The sequence below is a fragment of the Fukomys damarensis genome, unplaced genomic scaffold (assembly GCF_012274545.1).
Source record: "Fukomys damarensis isolate Sample0158 unplaced genomic scaffold, DMR_v1.0_HiC HiC_scaffold_2, whole genome shotgun sequence".
NCBI lineage: Eukaryota > Metazoa > Chordata > Mammalia > Rodentia > Bathyergidae > Fukomys > Fukomys damarensis.
Window position 1 is genome coordinate 26,204,865 of NW_022900914.1, and position 21,870 is coordinate 26,226,734.

The 21,870-nt window shown below is 50.1% G+C and overlaps 1 protein-coding gene across 1 annotated transcript in view; it reads right to left on the minus strand.

Moving 5' to 3' along the window:
* The window catches only part of Kcnk12 (potassium two pore domain channel subfamily K member 12), a 23,314-nt gene extending 22,553 nt beyond the window's left edge, over window positions 1-761 (minus strand). Inside the window, exon 1 of the mRNA XM_033762266.1 lies at window positions 698-761. Within this exon, the coding sequence (XP_033618157.1) occupies window positions 698-761 (64 nt within the window). The remainder of the gene's footprint in view (window positions 1-697) is intronic.
* Between the last annotated feature and the right edge of the window lie 21,109 nt (window positions 762-21,870).

Below are 21,870 nucleotides of genomic sequence, written 5' to 3' on the forward strand. Positions count from 1 at the left end.
AAAAAAAAAAAAAAAAAAAAAGTTAATCTGTTAAAATTTTTATGTGGCAGTTTTAAATAAGTGTCTATCTCAGCTTCTGTGTAGAGAACAGAGCAGGGGCTAGAGCAGAGAGTATGGGTCCAAGGCAGCAGAGTAACAGGTGGGTTGGTCCAGACCAGGGCAGGAGCCAGAGGGGCCAATGAAGGGAGTCACAGGGCAGCCACAAACAGGACAGAAGGTACCCAGGGAAAGCAGGCTGATCAAGAAAGGGGCAGAAACTTCTAGAAGGGTCTAGTGAGATCTGGCACCTGGAAGTGAGCTCTAGGGATGTGAAGAGTGGTACAGCTTTGTGGATGCCGGGCTGCGTGCAGCAGAAAGGAAGAAGGATGCTGGTAGGGAGTGGCCTTTGAAGCCACTTCCTGGGGAGCCAAGGGCACCCCCACTTTGGGGGTGTTCAGAACCAGGGGGGATATTTCCCTTACTTTACCTCAGAGAGGCTGAGTACCTGACCCATGTGCCACTCAGATGGAGTCAGGGTTTGGAGCTGGCCCCCTCCCTCACTAGGGCCTTCAGCAAGCTACTCAAGGCCTGGTTCCTGTCACTCAAATGGAGCCAGTGTCACCTCACAGGGAGGTTGTAAGGATTTGACAGACAGTATTCAGAGCGACTGGCAAAAAGTGAATATTCAGTATGATGCCTCAGCCCTGAAGGTTGGTACCCGTCAGAGGGCGGACTGGAGGGGAAGGCCTCGCTTGTATCTTGTGGAAGATGGCCGACAGCATGCCGACTTCTTCAGTCACAGGGACACTCACCTACACTGTGAAGAGCTTCACATACCCCTCACAAGGTGGGGCTTAGTGTCTGGCCTGAGATGTGAGAGGGCACAGGCTCACTCCTCAGAGTTTGCACACGAAGTTACTGTAGGCAGTGAATCCCCTCTGGTGGAACTCTAAATGCTACCTCTGTATTTAGCTAGGTAATCAGAAGGCAGCAACTGTGGTCTTGGTGTCCTTGGTCCTCCCCATGGAAATGACTTCTCTGTGATAAAATGTCACCTCTCTGCGTTTAGGAAAGGCTAGCAGAAACTTTGAAGATCATTTCTATCTACTGCCAAACCAAACAAGCTGTCTTTGCTTATGTTGCTTTAAAGTTCTGTAAGATTCCTTTTTCCTGGAACTCAGTGCTAAAACGGGTTTCCTGAGGTGCTTGTTCACCTGATTCCTTTAAGAGAACCAGGCTACCTGTTGCCCAGTTTGATCACCAGTTTGGGAAGCTCAGAGCCAGCACAGAAATGGATGGATTGCTGCCGGGTTCTCCCCTGGCACCAGCTCCCCTCTCGCATCTTTTCAATGTCATAGCTTCCTTCCTCATGCTTTTCCCTCATCCTCATCCTCCTGTCCACAGGATGCTGAGTGCTGCCCTGCGCTAGATTCTGCCCTGTCCTCTTGGAGCTGGTGCCCAGCTTCTAGTCTTCTAGACCCTTTTCTTACTGTAAGGGGTCTGAACCCTTCACGGAAGCATACTGGCTTTCAGTCATATATTATAAGCAATAACCATTTCTAAAAATCACAAATCACAGTAGTCCAACCAAAACACAGAGTGCCTTTTCTAAGGGAGCCTTTAAAGTCACATTGACTCTGATGTGCTTCAGACTGAAAGCAGGGGCTGGTGTCAGCGGCCCTCTGGGCTCCTGCTGCAGGCTGAATCGTGCCCCGCTAGCACCACCACCAAATTCACATGTGGAGGTCCTGACATGCAGAACATCGGTAGCTAGCTCCTCTACAGGGTGGTCCTATCCAATCTGACAGGTGTCCTTGCAAGATAAGGCATCAACACACACACAGAGGGATGACCAGCGAGGACATGGAGATGGCCATCTATAAGCCATGGGAGCGGCCTCCAAAGAATGCAGACTTGCAATACCTCAGCCTTGGCTTCCTTGCCTCAGAACTGCAAGGTAAATAAACGCCTGCAGCTTGGCTGCCCAGTCTGCCATGCTGCAGCCCAGCACACCTGCCCACCTGCCCAAATGTAGAAGCTGCAGGCGTTCTTCTCTCTCGCTGGTTCTCAGAGGGAGCAGGGAGCCCAGATGTGAAGCTTGGATCTTGAGCTGTTTGTATTTGTCCTGCTGGCTGCAGGGCGCTGTTCTACCCCAGAAACAACCTCGGCAGGGACAGCTGAGGACCAGCTGCTTCCGTCAGGCCTGCTGGGTTCCTCCAGGTTCTGGTGGCATCACCCCCTCCAGGCCTGCTCCCACATGGTCTCCTCACCCCCACTTTGGGCTCAGGGCCCGGGCATGGTCCACCGATGGCAGTGGCTGACGGACTCCCACAAGCTCTCTGCCCAGCACAGCCTAGGGTGGGTGCCTTTGCCAACATGTCCCGGTTCTGGTCTCCTGCTGATTCTATACAGAGGGGCTGCTTAACAACAAGGGGTTTTGCTTAGTAACAAGTAGAGTACTCATACCCTGATAAACTCTAAATCGCCTATGCCCCTGCCCTGTCCTCTGTCCTTGCTCCCTTTCCCAGGAGCTCAAGGGGAGGGTGTTGGGGGACATTCCAGCAACGCTGGGATTGTCCAGGTGGGGCTCTCAGAAGCTTGTAAGAGTTTTCAGCTGAGGCTCAGCCTCTCTGGACAGATTTTCATCCTATTAGAGAAATCACCGTGGCACTGTGACCCTTAAGTACCAAGGCCGGGGGAAGGCACCCGGCTGTGTCTGCCTTCCAGTATGGAGGGAGCCACTGCGCAGGGGACAAGCCAGGAAAGGCTCGCCACAGCTTCAAGGTTCCTGTCCTCGGCCGTGGGAACACACTTGTCTCTGCTGAGTGATCACTTGGCTCGGGTCCCATCATTAGGGAGGGTGGGCTTTCTAAAGGAGTCACTGGAAGTGGGAGGTGGGGGCTTTACTGGAGCAGATGCATCCACGCAACTGTGGGGAAAAGGAGTGGCCCGGCATCGTATAACTGACCCTGCCCACCACAGCAGCAGCAGCAGCAGCCACTGCTTCAACAGGCACACACCTGCTCTTGTTTTTGGGGTACCAGTCACTATGCCGTGACCCTTTCCTCACAAGGACTGAAGGGGGGTTCAGGTCACTTCACACATGGTTTAATCACTTCTCCCACACCCACGGGGCGAGGGGGCCCGGGTGTCCTCCGTTTTCAGATTCCTGATCCGAGGCTGGGAAGGGCATGGTCCTGGGTCACAACGGGCTTGGGCTGCTGTGTGCTTCTGCTCCGTGGTGGATACCCAAGCAGACAAGGTTGTGTGAACCCCAAGGCGAGTGCTCTGTGGGCTTCGTGGAAGGACAGAGGCGGGATCAGAGGCACTGCCCAAGGACTGGTCCTCTGGGCCCTGGGCTGGCCAGCTGGGTCAAGCTGGGTACTCCTTTCCTCAGCCCACTTCCCTGGTGCTGGAGACCTGAAAAGGGACGTTTAGTGGTTTTAATTACTGTCTCCCACCCCTCTGCCAAGAAGTGAGGCATCTGCCACCCAGATTCAATTCCTGCTAGCAGGAGGAGGTCACTGCTTCTAGGAATTGGGGGTCGCCAGGTGCTGTGCTGAGGTCCCAAGGTCTGCCCTTCTCCGCTCTTCATGGCCACGAGAGGCCAATGACATCCTAGAAATACACCCTCAATTTCACCTCTCTGTGGTACTGCTGTTGCTGCCAAAGCAGAGAGTGCTAAAAGTAGAGACAGATGTCCACTCTGACATGGGACAGACAGACGTAAGTACTCGCATCCCAAGCTGCCCTGGGCCCCTGCTTCCCCTCCATGAACACATGGTGTCTGGGGGACAAGCTAGGCCAAAGGACCACTCACTGTGTCAGACCTTAAGACAGCCTTGGCCTGGGATGCCTCCCTTCTGAAAGGCCTCACCAGGGGAGCCCGGCCCCCTGCACTGAAGCCACGCTAAGCTCTGAATTGCATTGGCTTGCTGCAAACACCAGCTGGGAAAACCGTGCTCTTTCAGCCCTTCCTTCCCTCCCTGGCCTGGGTGACAGCCGGCACCACTGTTCCCAGTGTGCTTATTAAAACACATGGGTCCCCTGTACTTCCCTGTCTGAGTAACTCATAGACTGCAAATGCTGTAATTTCATGGGATTTGTTTTAAGTACCCTTTGCTGGCAGACGTGGGCTCAGTATGAGGACTCTGTAATTTTCCAGACTCCTAAATGGCACCCCTGTAGCTATGACATACCATGCACCAAACATAACCCACCCCCTTTCCGCCTCCCAGACAACCCACTTACTCACAGTCTTCACCAAGGCCCCCTGGGGGTCCCTACCTAGGTCCTGTGGGGGATCTAGTCATGCTCATGACAAACTATGGCACATCCTCTCCAAGGAATACTACATGCTCAACAACAGGGTGCTTTCAAAAATCCATTTCTATATTATATATCAATACATGAGAAGCAAGACATCAAACTTTTATCCAGAAAAAAGACTCAAAGGCAAATCTCAGTAGTATTACTTTAGTAGTGGAAACCTGAGGACTTTTTTCCCTTTCGTATTTGTTTCTCTTTTTAAAATGCTCTACAATAAGCATATATTATTGTAATGAATTGAGGGCAACTCGTTTTATCATTATGTTTCAGAGGCAGGGTCTAACAGTCTGGCCACTCCTACGTGCTGGGGTAGCAGGATGGTGGGAGGTCAGGTTAGCTCTGGCAGAAACGAAATGCAGCAGGAGGGACACGAAGCCTGATGACAGTGGACTCAGCAGAGGAAGTGGCCCTTGAACACTGTGGATTTTCACTGAGTGGAAGGAAGGGCAGGGAGGTGAGGGCACAGGCTGTGCTGGGAGAAAAGACCCACAGCGGGATGGTACAAGGTCTGCTGCCCGTGGCTAGAGCAGAGGCTGTGGCCTTACTCCTCTCAGGCTCTGGAGGGCGGGGACCTTCACGGAAGCCTGAAATGCAAGGTGACTTCTCCAGGAGGAAGCCGAGGAAGCGGCCGTCAGGGGAGGCCTGGACGTAGATCCCTGCCGCCCCATTTCCATCATGTCCAAGCCACACCGGTTCTGGGGGCATAGGGGAGACCAACTGTGGGTTGGGATAACTGGTTCCAAATCTCAGCTGTCACCGCAAATCTGATGCAAGAAAAGGACCGGTTTTCTCATCTGTGACTGGAGATGGACGTGAGCAGGATCAGCGAGGGCAGCGTGGAAGTCACTCTGCACAGTGCCAACTGAAGATGCCTCGAGATGCTGCCCCACTGTGCTGGCTGATGGAGAACCAGGAGCAGAACTTCCAAAGATAAAGGATGGGAAGAATGGGAAACAGGAGGTGACAGAATGAAAACCCTAGGCTGAATTTCATCACACTGTTTCTTTGGGCCAATTGCACAGCTGGAGAGTCACCACCTGGCACTATCAGAGACAGAGACAGCCAGAGAGGGGGAAGCTGTCAAGTCACAGGTGTCCCGAGGACCTGGGTACAGCCCCTCTCCCACGCACAGACAGCCAGTGGCTTCCCAGGGCCTGGAGCTATGGGTCCCTGTGATCTGGCTCCGGGTCCACTGGCGACTTGGCAATTACTGTGGCACTGCCTGCAGCCTGAAATTTCTCCTACATGCTTGAGCTGTTAATTTCCAAACACATGTAAATTGTTTTATGATGAAGAAAATATGCACTTAAAAGTGTTACTGAATTAATTCAGAGGAGCAGTGTGTGTTCGGTGGTTCAATATGTATTTTCCCTATTAATTAATGGATACGGGAAGTACATATAACTTCTACCATCTGGGTTTCTGTGAAAATATTTCCAGTCTTTTTTGTGTGTGAATTCCATACCAGGGGTGGAACCCAGGGCAGTACCACCAAGCTACAGCCCAGCCCTACCCTTTATAGGGATGGTCCCATTTTAAAAGGTTGAAGGGATCATCTAATCCCCGAATTGATCTATTATCCCTCTTAAAACCCTATTAGATGCTGGTAAAAGGATATAACAGTGTAAATCAGCAACAACACAGAGACCAGGGCAGGCACCACTGTGGAGATAATGGCTAGCCTAAAGAGAAAGAGGGCACATGCAAGACCCTGTCTCAAAAAAAAAAAGTAAAATAAAATGAAAACTCCCCAGGTAAGGGCTAGGGGTGTAGCTCTAGCTCTGTGATACAGCACCTGCCTAGCATGTGTGAGGCCCTGTTTTCAGTTCACATAGCTCCAAAAAACAAAAGACCAAAAACATCCTCCCAGATAATTTTCATACACAGTCGGAAATGAGACTCACTGCCCTGGCTAATCTTGACGGGGTTCTAAATAACACTTATACAAATGGTTCTCACCCCTGGCTGCATAATAGAATCATCTGAAGAGCTTTTCTTTTTTTGAGACAGGATCTCACTGTGTAGTTCAGGCTGGCCTCGAATTTGCAGCAATCCTCCTGCCTCAGCCTCCCAAGTACTGGGATTATAGGCATGTGCCATCATGCCTGGCTTCTGAAGAGCTTTAAATATTTCATTTCCTGGGCTTGACACCCTTATTGGCCTTGGCTCAGGTCAGAAGATCATTGTACTTTGTTTTTAATATTCCTCAGGTGATTTTAATATTGCTATAACCAGATTAAGATTACAAACTGTCTATGGCAGTATCACCCTGTAAGTGCCTGATTTTGTCAGATTACAAACCAGTGATCTACAATCTGGCAAATCCCAAATTTGTAACTCAATCCCAACTTGTCCCTTGAGTTCTAGACTTGGATATTCAACCGTATAACTGGCATCCAGCTTGGAAGCCCTAGAGTCAAGGTGCTCTTGATTCTTAGTCCTTGCCCTTTCCCTGATCTTACTTTTACCTTCCCTATCTTGAAAGTGGGAAATCCACCTTTTCAGTTACTCGGGTCAGAATTTTAGACTCCTTTTTTATTTCTATACTTGCTTTCTCCTCCTATATCTGATCCATTAACAAATCTCACTCCTCTTCTTTCAAAACATATCCTGAATCTAACCACTTACTCCTGCATCAAGCCAGCACAGACTAGCTGAATGAGGGCTTCTCTCCCACTGTAGTCACCTAGAAATCCTTATTTCCAGACTGAAAAACAAGTAGTGCAGAACTGTGGCTCCTGAGAGAAGAGGAACAAGGTGAATCCTACAATTTCTACCTGGAGGCAGTTTTCAGACAGAGACAGAGGGAGGGATCTGAACAGAGTGCCAGCAGCCTTCGGCCTAGGTGAATGAAAAGACAGTGCCTGTACCTCAGAGATGACAGTGCAGCCATGACCTGAAATAAGAAGGAATCGGCAAGAGAATGAGCCCCAGAGATCCACACAGGGCTTCCCTGAATCTGTGGACATGTGGATAAAGCTTTTCAGACCAAGCAAAAAATCAGTTCCCAAGAAAGAACAATTCCCAGAGCTCATGCAAAGGCCGACAGCTGGGTCCTCAACAGAGAAGGCTGGGAAGGCTTTGCTGGACACACAGGCATTCCACAGAGGCTGTAGAGTATGGTTTAACTAGTCCCCCAGAAAAGAATCCTTGGAAGGCTTAAAAAGATGTCTAGTTCCTGATCTGTACACACCTTCATTGTCCTCCAGAACAAAGCCCAAACTACTTCAAAGACGTACAAGCCAATGCAGCATCAAGAATGCACAATTCTTAATATTCTATTCTCCCAACAAAAATTATCAGATATGCAAAGAAGCAGGAAGATGTGACCCTCCAACAAGAGGAAAACCAACAAAGAGAAATGGACCCAGAAAGGCCAGATATTATAGAGAATATGCAAACACATGAAAATAGCTGTCCTAAACATGTTAAATGTGCCAAAGATTTAAAGGAAAAGATAAACATCATGAGAGAAATGGAAACAATAAGGAGCCAAGTAAAATTTCTAGAGATGGAAAATAACTGAAATAAAAATTTTACTAGATAAGATTAGCAACTGATTTAAGACTGAAGGAGGGCTGGGGATTTAGCTCAGTGGTTCTGCTGAGCAAGGTCCTGAGTTTGATCCCGAGTACCAAAAAAAAATTTTTTCTTGAAGAAACAATGGCCAAAATTTTTTCAATTTGAGAAAATTTATGAACACACAAATCCAATAAGCTTCATAAACCCCTAGTAGGACAAAGATGAAGAAAACTATGAAAAGGCACATAAAAATCGGCTCACTGATAATCAAGGATGAAGAGAAAATTAAATCTGAAGAAAAGGGGACATTACTTACAAACTGGAACTAAAATATCCTCAGGCTTCTTGAGAAGCTATGCAAGCCAGAAACCAATATGTAAGGTGCTGACACAAAACACAAGGCATCTTCAACCCAGAACTCCATATCCCGTCAAGAGATCTTTTCTGAAAGACTGAAGCCCCTCTTCCTGGCTCCACGAATCACACACCCTGTCCCAGGTTACCACCATCTCTCACCAGGAATGTCGTGAGAGCCAGCTGACTGGTTCCCATGTTTCTCCACCTGCCATCTTACAGGCTGTCCGCGAGTAGCAGCCACGCGATTCACGTCACAGCATCGTGTTCTATCTCTCAAGACCCTTCTTCAGCAGCTGCCCCTTTCATGTACGGCGAAGTCAAAGGCGTGGCTATGGCTGGAGATTCCCACGATCCAGTTAGACTTCACATTCTAACTCTCCCCCATCTCCCCCGATACTCTCAGCCCTGCCGTGGCCTTGCTTCCAGCTTAGAGATGCCGGCACTGTCCACATCTTCATGCCAAGGTCCTATGAGAGACACCGTCCAGACCACACTATCAAAAAAGAGCACGCCACTTCCATCACTCTTACCCTGCCTTTTTTTTCCCAGCACTACTCACCACCCAACACTGATTTGTTTACTGCCTCTCCTAATCAGAAATTAGCTCCTCACAGTGGAGAACTTTTGAGAACATGTTCACCGCTGTATCCCTGGGGAAGTTAGCGGTTTCAGGCATGAATTAGGCACCCGATATGTGTTTGGTGAATAAACAAATGAGTAAGAGTTATGTCTTCTGGATCCTGTGAATACAGGGCCTGGTTGGGGTTCTGGAAACTGGATGGGTGATCAGCACAACATACACGTATACTGCGCATCCGTAACGCAAGATGTTCTGGGATGCTCTAGGTCCAGACTCCTGATCCATAAAAATATTCTGGTGCCTGTTCTGGGGAAGGTGGGCTGTTGGCTTAAGGTCCACCTCTAGCTGCACACAGCCCTGTGCAGTGGTAGGAAGGGCAGGGAGGAGCTGTGAGTGGCGTCCCTGTTACAGCGAAGTCTGGGAACATCACCAGGGAGCAGAGCCTAGAAGCAGGGCTCTCCCTGCCAGGCCTGCAGCACTCTTCCCTCTGCTCCGCCCTGCACAGGGACAGAGTCAGGAGCTGGGGTAGAATTAATCAGTACCAGCCTGGTGTCGGCAGCAAGGATGCCTTTCAGCCATTAATGGCTATAAAAGAAGTTTTATGGGAAAACATTGAAAAGGAAAGCAGGGATTTAGAAGAGGATAAAGAGATTCTAGGGACAAAGATGCCATGAATTAATGAGGTCACTGGTACACACCACATCTGCATCACAGCCCTGCCCCAGTGCCTGTCACGCCCGCAGGACACCTAGGATGCTCTCAGCATCTCTAGGCAGGGAGGGGAGGGGCCCCCTATCACGCCCAGGTGGAGGCAGGGCTACTGGACAGGCACACACAGCTCCAGCTACACTGCAGAGACACCCAGGCTACTGCCAGCCCCTTCCCCTGAAGCTGCAAGAGGAATAAAGAGCAAGACTAAGATTCTTGGAGGTCATGTGGAGTTGCAGATCCTGCCATTTGGCTCCTGAAAACATCTTTCATTCTTTCCCTCTGCTCCTTTCCAAAAGCCACATGATCCCCCAGCTCCTATCCCTGGTCCCCTCCACCCAATTCACTCTGCATAGAAAGATTCAGCATCCTGGGCTGCCACAGAAGCAAAGAAACGTGTTGATCCCTGAGACCCTATCCGTCCTCCTTGTGACATCGCCGAGACAGACTTCTGTTTAACTTCTGAGTTGAATGCACCAGAACCCACTAACTCTACTCCAAGTGTGTACAACTGGAGCTGTATCGTAAAATTCTAAACATCATGGATGAGGCCACTGAGCACATGGAACTACACACATAGGCAGTCCTCTTAGATGACCTGGGAATCACAGCAGTTCCAAGCTGCCTATAATCAGTCCTCTAGGACCTGCTACTGGTGGAGCACTTTAAGTTCCTGACAAAGTGGTCGGGCAGCTGGCCGTGTGCTGATTCAAATATTGGGGGTGAACAGCCAAGACGGGCAACTTCACAATTAGCTAGCTGGTCATTTCTAGGCAGGCTAGAGTCTGACCATTTAGGCTAATGAGATTGGCTGACATCATGGCCTAACTACACAGTGACTGCACAGCCAGAATGTGCTTCTGAAACACTCATCGTCACATTACACACCTGCTCAAGAACTTACAATGGTTCCAGATTGCTCCCACTCCACGTCTGAAAGTTCTGCATGGCCTCCAAGGCTCTCCAGTACCCCCACAACCCATTAAAGCAAATTCATGTCTTTGTTCCCTAACATGCTTAAGGCAGGCTGGTCCTGACACTGCTCACACGACTCCCCAGGCCCACTCATCCTGAGGCCAGAGGGGTGGCATCAAAAATACACAAGAAACAGCACGAGATGAGGCATCAGGCACCTTGGCCGGGGTCTAGCTTTGTTGCTCACTATGTGACTGAAGCTAAATTACCTATTAATAAAATCATGAGCCCACATTAGATTGCTCATTGAATACAAGAGCCAGACTGTAAATCAGTATCGTCTCATGATTCCCCCAACAGCCATGTTTTTCCCTGAATTCACTATGTAGTCCAGGAAGCCTGAAACCCACAGTGATTCTCCTGCCTCAGCCTCCCAAATGCTGTGATTACAGGCATGTGCCACCATGCCCAGCTAACAGGTACTATTTGCTTCCATCTCCTAGATGTTGGAACCAAAGATTTGGAAGTTGTTCATTTATTCAACAAACACCAGGTACAGGTTAGGGAATGGGAATATAACAGTAGACAAATAGAGAAGGGAAAAGAAGGAGAGAAAGAAAAGAAATCATCAATCTAATTTACATCTTTAAAGATCCCCTTGAAGGGGTCCAGGATTTGGCTCAGTGGTTCCACCATCTGCCTGCCTCGAAAGTCCAAGGTCCAGAGTCCTATCCCCAATACCAAAACAGATCTTCTTGGAGGCAGGCTTGGTGGCACATGCCTATTATCCCAGTACTCTGGGAGGCCAAGCCAGGAGTATCACAGCCCAGTCTGGGCAACTTAAGACAGAACTTGTCTCAAAAAAAATTTTTTTTAAGGGCTAGGGATGTAGCTCAGTGTGAAGGCCCTGGGTTCAACCCACAGTTCTGGGGGAAAAAAAATTGAAGACTGGAAGAGGAAGTCAAATGTAGGATAGGGGAGGAATCAAAGGTTCTATTTTGGTCTTTTAAAGTTTAAATACATATGAGCTACCCGTGTGGAGATGCCACATAGGCAGTTGGACCTATGGCCCTGAGCTTAGTGAGGAAGCCTGGGTTGGTTACTCATCAGCATACAGATGGGTCTCAAAGCCATGGTGTGGGGCAGGATCAGAGCATACCACCCCCAATATGCCACTGTGGCATAGGGTTATTTTGAGCAGCAAGCAATTGAGAAGCAGCAGATACAAAAAAAAAAAAAATTTTTATCTTCTCGTATCTGCCTAAAGGCGGGGTATAAATTTCCCTCTGTGAAGGTGTCTCCTCCCTTGTCTCCTGTGTCAGAAGAGAATGACTTATCTTTTTTTGTTTCTTGTTTTGTTTTTTTAATGCTAGAAATTGAACCAAGGGCCTCCCATATGCTAAGGATGTACTCTACTGCTGAATTACATTTTCAGTCCTGAAAATGACTCCTTTAGATTTTGTTTTTTTGCTGTGCTGGGAATTGAACCCAGGGCCTTTACACTGAGGTACACCTCTAGGCCCTTTTAAACTGTTTGAAAAAGGGCCTTGCTAAGTCCCTCAATTGCCCAGGTTGAGCTTGAACTTCCCATCCTCCTGCCTCAGCCTCCTGGAGTGCTGGGATTACAGGTGTGTGCCACCACATCCAGCTGTGGATGACTCTTAATCACTGCAGCCACTGTTATATAAGTGGAAAGTTGGCATTCCAATGGTAGCAGAACAGGCACAGGGACACAATACAGGAAGCAAGGGCCAAGAAAGCTGAGGTCTCTGAGGAAATATAAGCTGTGTTACAAAAGAAATGAGGGCCCAAGGAAAACAATGGAAACCTCAGAGTAGGAGTGTTAACAACTGAAGATCTGCACTCACGGGATTATTGTACTGGGGGCCACAGAGGACAAAAAGTGGAGGGCTGAGTGATGGTCAGTGAGATGCTCACGGCCAAAAACTTGGAAGGTGGTGCAGGTGATATAACTGCAAGGATGAGGATAGAGCTGGCAGGTGGTGGGATGGAGAAAACAGTGCTATAGAGGAGGCGGTCAAGGAGACTCGGTGGTGGGTGGGTCATCTGCAGGGGAATGGTGAGGAGCCTGAGAGGCGATGTTGGTGGGCAAGCAGGAGAGGTGTGCTGGCCACCCCAGTGTCAGCTGGGGCCAGGTCCCCAGTACTCCTTCCCTGAGTACCACATGCACTGCTGGCGGTCTCCTGATGATACATGAATGGCACATACCTGCCCCTTGCACAATGCACACGGGGGAGCTTCACAAGGCCATTTCCATGGTAGGCACACGCTGCTACCCAAGGCATAGTGATTGCTACCAGCTGCCCAGTGTCCTATTTATGGCTCACCAACTTGATGCTAGGGATGGAGGCTGCCTAGGGACTAGGAGTTGGGCGAAGGTGGGCACAGCAGTAACTTGGACTTCACCAGGGCTGGTTCCTGGCACACTGGTGCATCTCACTATGAATGCACTGGCTCACCTGGCCAGGTACAGAAGCCGTGGAGGGAATCCCTCAAAATGTGAAACGACCTTTCACAAAGTGAATCATCAGCTGGTTTGTAAGGGGAGGTTTTCATACTCCACTTTTTAAGCAGGTGCCTAAGCAGAGTTGAGATTCTCAGTCATTCACTAAAATTTACATTCAGTCCAAAATATTTCTGGAGCCCCTCCCACTGCCATGCTTGGTGCCAGGCCACTGGGTGGCAGAGCAGAGACCAGAGAGACAGGGTCCTCATCTTCCAGGAGCTCAGAGTCTAGTAAGGGGAGGCAGATGCTAAGGCCACACCAGCAGGCACATGCCATACAACAGGGAATTGGGGGCAACAGGAGGGTACTGGCAGGGTTGGAAACTATATCCCTTGTCCAGGAGACATGGGCAGGGCCTCTTCTCTGCCTGCCACCACATCTGCCAGATCTCCTTCAGTTCCCATGCCATCTCAGCTTCCTTTTCTGATTCTCCAGGTTAGAAGAGACTCCAACAATCAGAAACTACTTCCGAGCCAGGAATAGAGACTCAGGCTGCATTCAGGATGTTGAGGCAGGAGGATCACAAGTTTGAGCCTGGCTTGGGGTATACAGAGTTCAGGGCTAGCCTGGTTACATGGTGAGACTCTTTTAAAAATTACAAAACAGGGCCAGGGATTTAGCTCAGTGGCGCTGCACCTCCTTCACAAGCACAAGGTCCTGAGTTTGATCTCCAGTACAGAGAGAGAGAGAGACAGAGAGAGAGAGAGAGAGAGAGAGAGCGAGGGAGAGAGAGAGAGAGAGAACAAACAACAGCAACAAAATCCCACCCTGCCTCAGAACTGCCACCTTCCCCCACCAGAAGTGCAAACCCACTCAGCACTAGCAGAGTCTCCTATCTTCTCTTCTCCCAGAGCCTGAGCTGTCTTTGCATCCCCACTGGCAGGTCCTTGTGTTAGCAGCTAAACAGGCTCTGGAGAGGCATTCACAATTCAGAACCCTTGGCAGCGGGGAAAGAGATGGTGACCACTTGGAAAGGATGCAGAGGTCACGCAGAGTGGGACTGGGGATTTGTGTTGGTTTCAACCGTAACTTTCCAGAAAGCTGGGACACCTGATTCCAATAAAAGCTTCCTAAGTATTTCTGGAGGCACTGTGGAGGAGCTGGGCTATGTGGGTGGGAGTGGCTTTTCTTGGTCTGTAGAACTGCACTTTGCTACTGATGAAACTTCTGTTAAGTATGTGAGCCGATATCTCGTTTCCATTTCCGAGGGTTGTGTCCAGAGCAGGTGAGGGAGGTGGAACTGCATGCAGGGTGGTAGGTAAACTCCAACAGGGGCCCCAGGGCTGAGGATACAGGGCAAAGACCAGGGCCAGAGGGGAATCTAAGCTGGTGGGAGAAGTAGGACGGAAGCCACACATCCTTGTCCAGAACTGAACTGTTCCCACCACCCGGGGGGTGACAAGGGCTGAGGTTTGGGATCATCTGGTTTGGATCCCTCCAGGGCTCTGGCTCAGCCAGCATCCTTACTTCTGCAGGGTCCTGATGGGGTCAGGATGGGGACCCAGCTGGCTCGGAGCCATGAAGACAGCACTGTTAGCCAGGGGAGCCCCAGACAGAATGAACTGATCAACCAGTGGCCCAGCGGTGGGGCTGGTGTGTAGCCAGCCTCGGCCATTGGGGCACAGAGTGGGCAGCAGAAAGTCAGGGGTCTCCCAGAGGCTCCCCTGGGCCTGGCTTGTTCAGCTGTCCCCTAGCAGCCCGGCCACTCAGCATACGCTGACCAGTCACCTACTATATGCAGAGTGCGGTGCTCTTTGACTGGCAGAGACTACTCAGAGGATCTGTGGGCAGAGTCTCCCCAAAACCAGCCCATGGGAGGCTGAGCAGTTCTTATCTCCAGCCCTTCCTTGCTGGGACTTTGTAGTGAGGACCTGGTTAGTTCACTTTCTGTTCTGCCTCTCCATGCCCACTGCTGCTGCCCAAAGTTCAAGCTGTGGGACCTCTGGTTAAGGGGTCCCCTCCGCACAGCTCCACGGCTCTCGCCTGCTCAGCTGCCTCCTCTTGGAGAGGCCTGGCTATTGAAGGACAGAGAGCAGGCGGCTGGGCTTCAGTGTGGCTTTGGGGGCTGCAAGGAGCACAGCACAGTCAGTTCCCCAAATAGTGCTTCAACCCTTGATGACACTGCCCCCCAGTTCTGGCAGACCCCAGACTGGGCCCTGGTTTTTCCCATTGATGTCTCACACAATTCAGAGAACATCCAGAGCCCCATCCTCTTCTGCCACTTACTGACTTGCTGTGCGATACCAAGAAAGTCACTTAAGGGCTTGGGATTTAGCTCAGTGGTTCTGATGCCTGCTTTGCAAGCACAAGGACCCGAGTTCGACCCCTGGTACCAAAAAAAAAAAAAAAAAACCAACCCAAAAACAAAAAGTCACTTAACCTTTCAGCCTGCCTTTCGTCTGTCTGTATAAGGGAATGCCATCTTTTGCTGTCCTGGGGTTTGGGTGAGGTTTCTGGGAAAATGCAGATAAACTGGCCACATGACACTTGGCAGGGAGGGAAGTCACGCTCCGGTTATCCCCGGTGCTGCTGGGACACAGGCCCTGGCTGCTGGTGCAGTGGTGGAGTCTGAGAGGGGAGATGCTAGTGGACCCTGCAGCCTCTGCCCAGTCCAAGCCCTCCCTGCCAGGGAACAAGCTCTGGTGCTTCCCCTGCCCAGGGCTATGGTGGTGGGTCCAGGTGGAGGATACAGCAAGCTGGTTCCAACTGCCACAGGGACTGTGGGCTGCAGAGCACCCTCCAGTGCCTCCACCGGCAGCCTGACACTGGGACCTTTTGGGCCTGGCCTCGGCTGGCATGGGGCTTCTCTGCTTCTCTCTGCTCCAGGGCGTCCTCCTCAGCACAGCACGGCCACGAGCTGGCTCAGCTGGGAAACCAGAGGGTGGCCGGGTTGGGCTGCCAGGGATTCAAGGCAGAGAAGCTGGGGGCGCTGGTCTGCCTAGCCATTCTGTTGCTGTCATTCACCAGATCTCTGCATAGTTAAAGGACACCACACACATGGCTCGGAATGACCAAGATGTTCCAGTTGAGGACCAAAGAGAACACATCTTAAAAAGGACCTTGCAGGCCACTTCTGTAACCACATAGGACAGTAATGTGCCAAGACAGTGGCTGACCAGGGCACAGCAGATGCCCCGCTGCAGGGTGTGGAAATCCAGACAGCACTGTGCAGGATGGTATGGTCAGGCCTAGTGTACAGTCAGGGATTGCCTCAGTCTCCCCCTGCAACTGGCCCATACACCAGCAGACTTTGCCCAGCTCCGGGAGCTGAGCTAGTGCAGGTCTGCCAAGGCCAGGCTCCTTAAACCCCTGGAGTAACCCCGTGGGGCAAGAGCTACTGCTATCTTCACTCCTGAGGAAGATCTGAGGCCAGAGAGGGGTGGCCAGCAGGTAGCAGGGCTGGTATGTTTAGGGTGCACACCACCCCATGCTAGGAGATGGAAATGTATGGACCCCCAGACATGGAGTCTTCAGAGGGGGACCCTGGGCACTCCTTTCTCTAAGGAATGGGGAAACTGAGGCACCAGGTGTTGATATGTCCTACCCAGAACCACCAGCCAGTGGTTTGCAGAGCAGCCTGGGCACAGGAGAGAACTCATGAGGAATCAGAATCCAGATTCCACTCCAGACCCACTGCAAAGAAGGCCGTATGGTAATAAGGCCCCAGGTAACCTGCTGACTCTGCCTAGCCTTGGGGCACTGCATAGCAGCCCAACCCTTTGGGTCTGCAGCCTGTCACTGAGCATAAAGGCACTGCACACCAACAATGTAAGACCTGAAACTGCAAGATTCTGGATATCTCACCAGAATCACTAGGGATGCATCCCCAGGTGGACTGGAGTCTTTGTTGGGGACAAACTCTGCTGAGGTGCCCAGAGCTTACCGGGCTGGAGGCTGCCCCAGAATACCCAGCAGGGGACACCTGTGTCCTCCCCTCAGCCACTGGCCACTAGAGAAGGCCCAGTTGCCCCTCAGGAAGAAGTAGACCTGGCAGTTAGCTAGGAAGAGGCAGGGCCTGGGGTCCAACTTCCTGGACTGGTGCATATAGCAGCAGTGGTAGTCAAGAGCTGGCTTGGGCCTTGGGCCATGAGGGTTCAGTTCTCCCTTCACCTCCCCACACTGATTTGGCTCTTCTCAATCCCATGGAAAGGGCACACTCCTGCCATCTTCCCCAGCCCTCCCTGTATAGAAAGTCCATATCAGAAGCCGGGGCTCTGCCGGGCCCAGCCTCCTGGGCTCCACATGTCCTGGACTGCTGGCTGCGGTCCGCACTCCAGTTCTGCTCCTGTGGTCAGCAGAGCTGAGAGAGGCAAGGGGAGGGCCAGAAAGCTTGGAGATGACCTGAGTCCCAGAAGGGGACCAATGGCCTCTGGCTGTCTCCCAGCTTCCCCTGAATCTGTCTGGGGATAGGGATGCTTACTAAACTTTACTCCTAACATGAAGCTTTTCCCTGTAAGGTGCCTCCACATCACGGGCTTCTTTCACTGCCCCTCAGGTGCCAGGCACCCGATCCTCAGATGCCCTTTGCTCCAGGGCAGACAGCAGAACGCTCTCCCATTCTGGAGGCCTGCATACTGCATGGGAGAACCAGGGGGAGAAGCAGCTGGGGGAGCTAAGGAAGCAGCCTGCCCTCAGTCCTGGCTGTGCCCAAGGGCCTTATCCTTGAACGGCCTAGGTCTGATTCTTGTGTCCCTGCTGACAGGGTGTGTGTGAGCGGAGAGTGTGTGTATGCGTGTGTGTATCCATCTACCATCAGGAACACCAACAAAACTCTTCCAGGGCAGAGTGAGAGCTCAAGCTAATGCCCCTCTGATCTTCTGAGTGACTGGGCCAGCCCGGCCCCTCTCCGGGCCTTATGAGTTCAATCAGTCCTCCCCAGGCTCGTCTTGGAGGAGTGCTAGGCCTCAGAAGAGCCTGCAGAGAATGGATGCGTGGAAGGACGCCCGAAGGCCAGGGCTCCCACCTTTTCCCCAGGCACAACAGCTTCCTTACTGTGCTTTGTAACCACTGCCCATCCACTTCTGTTGGCAAACGGACCGTTTGGGGAAAGTTCTGGAGGAGTGTATGGCACTTCCAGCCGGAATCTCTAGGGAGGCACCTTTGTTCCATGTGGCCCATTTCTGGGCTGTTCAAGGCTAGGCCCCTTCGGCACAGTCAGTACCGCTTCCCCAACTGCCCCAGCTAGCTGGGCTCAGGAGTGGTAAACCATTCCTGGGAGGCAGCCCAGGGGACGGGAGGGAAGAGAGCCCGGGCATCCTATTTCAGTTCCTGCTGACTTAGCAGCTGCCCCTCTCTATTCCTCCCTCCTTGCCCTTCTTCCCAAAGGTAGCAGCACTCGCTAAAGCCAGGGCAGCTAAAGATGCCAGCACCACAGGCTTGACCAAGAGGCAGCTTGGCACCCAGATCTGAGTGTTACCCTGGGAAAAACCAAGTGGATGCACGGCCTGTTTCCATGAAACAATTAGCCGGGTAGCTGTCCAACCTCTTCGAGGCTTCACAGGGCAGAAGTGCAGCTCAGGAGAGACCAGACAATCCGTCCAAAGCACTGGCCCCAGGCACTGGGAAGACGGCAGTCCCACTGACTCAGATATTTCACTGCTGGAAACTTGTCCCAAGGAGACACTACAGAAAAGGCCATATGCATAAAGACGATCACTGTGGCATTACTCAAAATAGCACCAAACTGGGAACCCCCATCATTTAGTGGGGAACCGAATTGTGCACCCACTGAAATCTGCATGCAAAGGCTGTTTTGGAAACACAGAACCAACACAGAGGATAAAAGCACTAACAAAATGGAAGCAGCGTGGCCCACATCCATTAGTTTCCTTTCTTTTTCCTATCAAAAGTACAACAAGGGGGCCGGGGATTTAGCTCAGTGGTTCCCCCGTCTGCCTCAAAAGCCTGAGGACCCAAGTTTGATCCCTGGTACCAAAAAAAAAAAAAAAAAAAGTATGATAAGAAAGTGCAGGGGAAGCTACTTTGAAACGAAGAGCTGTTAGGGCAGTGGTTTGATGAGCGATTTGTTCTCTGATTCACTGTGCTGGGTGTTTACCCTGTGCTGAGACTGGTGCTGGCACTCAGGATGGAGGATGAATGGAAATGCACTTCCTGCTCTCCATCTCCAGCTTCAAATCCAGCGATTTTTCCTCCCTAAATATCCTTCAAGCCGATCACAGCGTTATCTTTCAATAAAAAAAGTTGCCGAGCTAGAAGCCAAGAAGAGCGCTCCCCTCCCTCTGGGTAACGCATTTCATTCCAGGTATTGGAACCACCACCAGCTGGGTCACATACATGTTAGAAGAAAAATGAATGTAAATGCAGTAGTGACATTTCAGTCTTATAATGTCTTAGTTTCCTCTGCAGCAAGGGCATTAAAAAAAAAAACAACTCATGTTAAGAAAGAGGAAAAGAAGTTAGGACTTGTTACTAATCTCGTGGCTGAATAATTAAGTGTGCCTAATTCTGAAAGTAGCAAGCTAAATTATGCAGTGCCAAAAGCGACAACTCTCATACCTACACCATCCCATCTATACCGGCATGGTTTTAGCTTTACAGCTAAAAAATGCTGCCAGAAAACTTAACAAAAGGAAGCAAAAATATTTCTGTTTCTATCGAGCTGCCATTTGAAAAGGACTTTTAAATATGTTCTTCCCTAGGCGTAAATCTGACAGAGGATACATAATTAAAACCCCAGTGGAGTGCTTCCCTTTAATCTTTTCAAACTAAAACAATAAAACATCCTTGTGGAAATGATGGATTAATACTCTCTAGGTTGTTCTGAATACCTCTGAACCAGAGTGCTGCCTCCAAGAAAACAGCACAGAACCAGAACACAAGCCTCTGTCTTCCCCTCTGGCTCATGTGATCACAGAAGATGTAGACAGTGACACAGCAAGGGCCACACACACATATCCCAGGAGCTATGCTTGACTTGGATGTTTGTTAAATGGAGGAATGAATAAAGGGACACATTCATATTAAAACCAACTTCATTTCAACCCTCAGGGAAGGTCACATAGCATAAATGGGAGAAGTAATAATTACCCAGGATTTCAGTTCTGGGTAAGCAATCACTACCAATAATTTAGAGCGTAAATAAGTAGACTTCTTATTTGTTTGACCTCCCGAGACTGACTTTCTATACAGCCTCAACTACTGCTAAATAAAAGAGTCACCGGCAAGTTTCCCCCACTAGGTCTCTGCCTTGTGGATACACTGTGTCTACACAACTGCAGACTGCCCAGCTCTGGAGGTGGGAACCCACTCAAGCCCAATGTCAGGACCAATGCTCCATCTCATTATGACAGTCCCTGTAACTGTGCGCACACACAGTTGGCCAAGCTAACTTCTCCATATGACTCTTATAAGTTGAAGGCCTGTTCCGGCCCTTTCTTCCATCCCCTTCACAAAGGCTATCCAGAATTCCACGCACACGCACACACACATTAAAGGTAGACAGTGGCTTCTGTCCTTGGACTTGGTTTACCAAAATGTCTTCTACCTGTGTGTGCCCCTGCCTTTGACTTCCTTTACCCTGGCTCTGGCCTGCAGTGTCCACAGCCTACGGATGCTTCTGACCTGTCTCACCTGGAAGACCTGTGTGGCCCTTCAAGTCTTCTCTGGAGGAATCTGTTGCTGGCCTGACAAGTTCCTGCCCTGGTGCCAAGCACACACATCCAGACTTTCAGACAGACACACACCCCTTATCAAAAACTTAAGTCTCACACAAAAACTTAAGTCTCACTGATTGCATGGAACTGGTGGAAAATACAAAGCATAATTTGGCTTCTGGACCTAGTTGACCCCTCACTGACTGTATGACCTTGGACAAGTCCCCTAATGCTGTGTCACATGGGCTTGGACCAAAGTTTTCCCTTCCTAGTCTAATCATCTTTTTTTCTTTTTCTTTTTCTTTTTTGTACCGGGGATCAAACTCAGGAGCAAGGCAGGCAGTGGCACCACTGAGGTAAATCCCCAGCCCCCTAGTATAATCATCTTTGGCAAGGATGGCGAAAATATGCTGCCCAGAAATACTGCTGTCCATATTGCAGTATGCGTTAACCTTTGACATACAGAATAAGCTTTGACTTTTTAAAAAAAACACTGGACCTGATACACACAAAAATACATCATACTTATGTCTTTTCTATGCTAAAGACTAGATTAATCAACTTAGCTGGACCTACAAAACGTGGAAAAAAATCCCACTTGATTAGGCAGTGTAAACAGTTGAACCAAGTCATTTTGGTCTCCTGAATTCCACACTGCTGCCTGAACTATATAAAACTTGAGCACCTGCTAATTTTCCTCTTCACCGGATGAGGCAGCAGATAAGACAACCCTGACTGCCCATTATGGACTGAGCTTTCGCTCCCTGAGCTACTGACTCCGTAAGAACATCAGTAATAATAATTGTCTCTGCAGTCTCAGGACATTTAAGGGGAGGGAACTATGTAAGCAGAACAGAAATTGACAGATACAGATCTTTACTTAAATCTCATCCAAGCACATTTTACCAAGAGAAGTCTGAAATGGTAATTGTGCTACCTGGGGATTCGGTACTACATATCTCTTCACCAAAGCGACAATTTAAACCACCACCCCAGACGGTGGGCACCTGGCAGAGATCTTGCTGCTCATTGTGGCTGCACTGGTAGACCAGGGCAGGGCTAGTTCAAGCTGGAGCTGTCCATGGCAGATTTGAATGTTTTCCTGTAGACTTTTGAAAGAAACGTGCTGGGTCATTCATAACATAGCCACATGCTTCAGTGTAGCCGTCTTACACTGCTTGCCTACATCTAAAAACACAAATCAAGAAAGAGAACATAGTTTCTTTCCATTTGGCTAAAAAACAGCCAATCCTGCCAATAAATTAAAGGCTGGGGCATGGAACAATTTTCTAATGGGCCGAATTGATTTCGTGCGCAGAGGTAAGGGAGCTTTAGAAGCC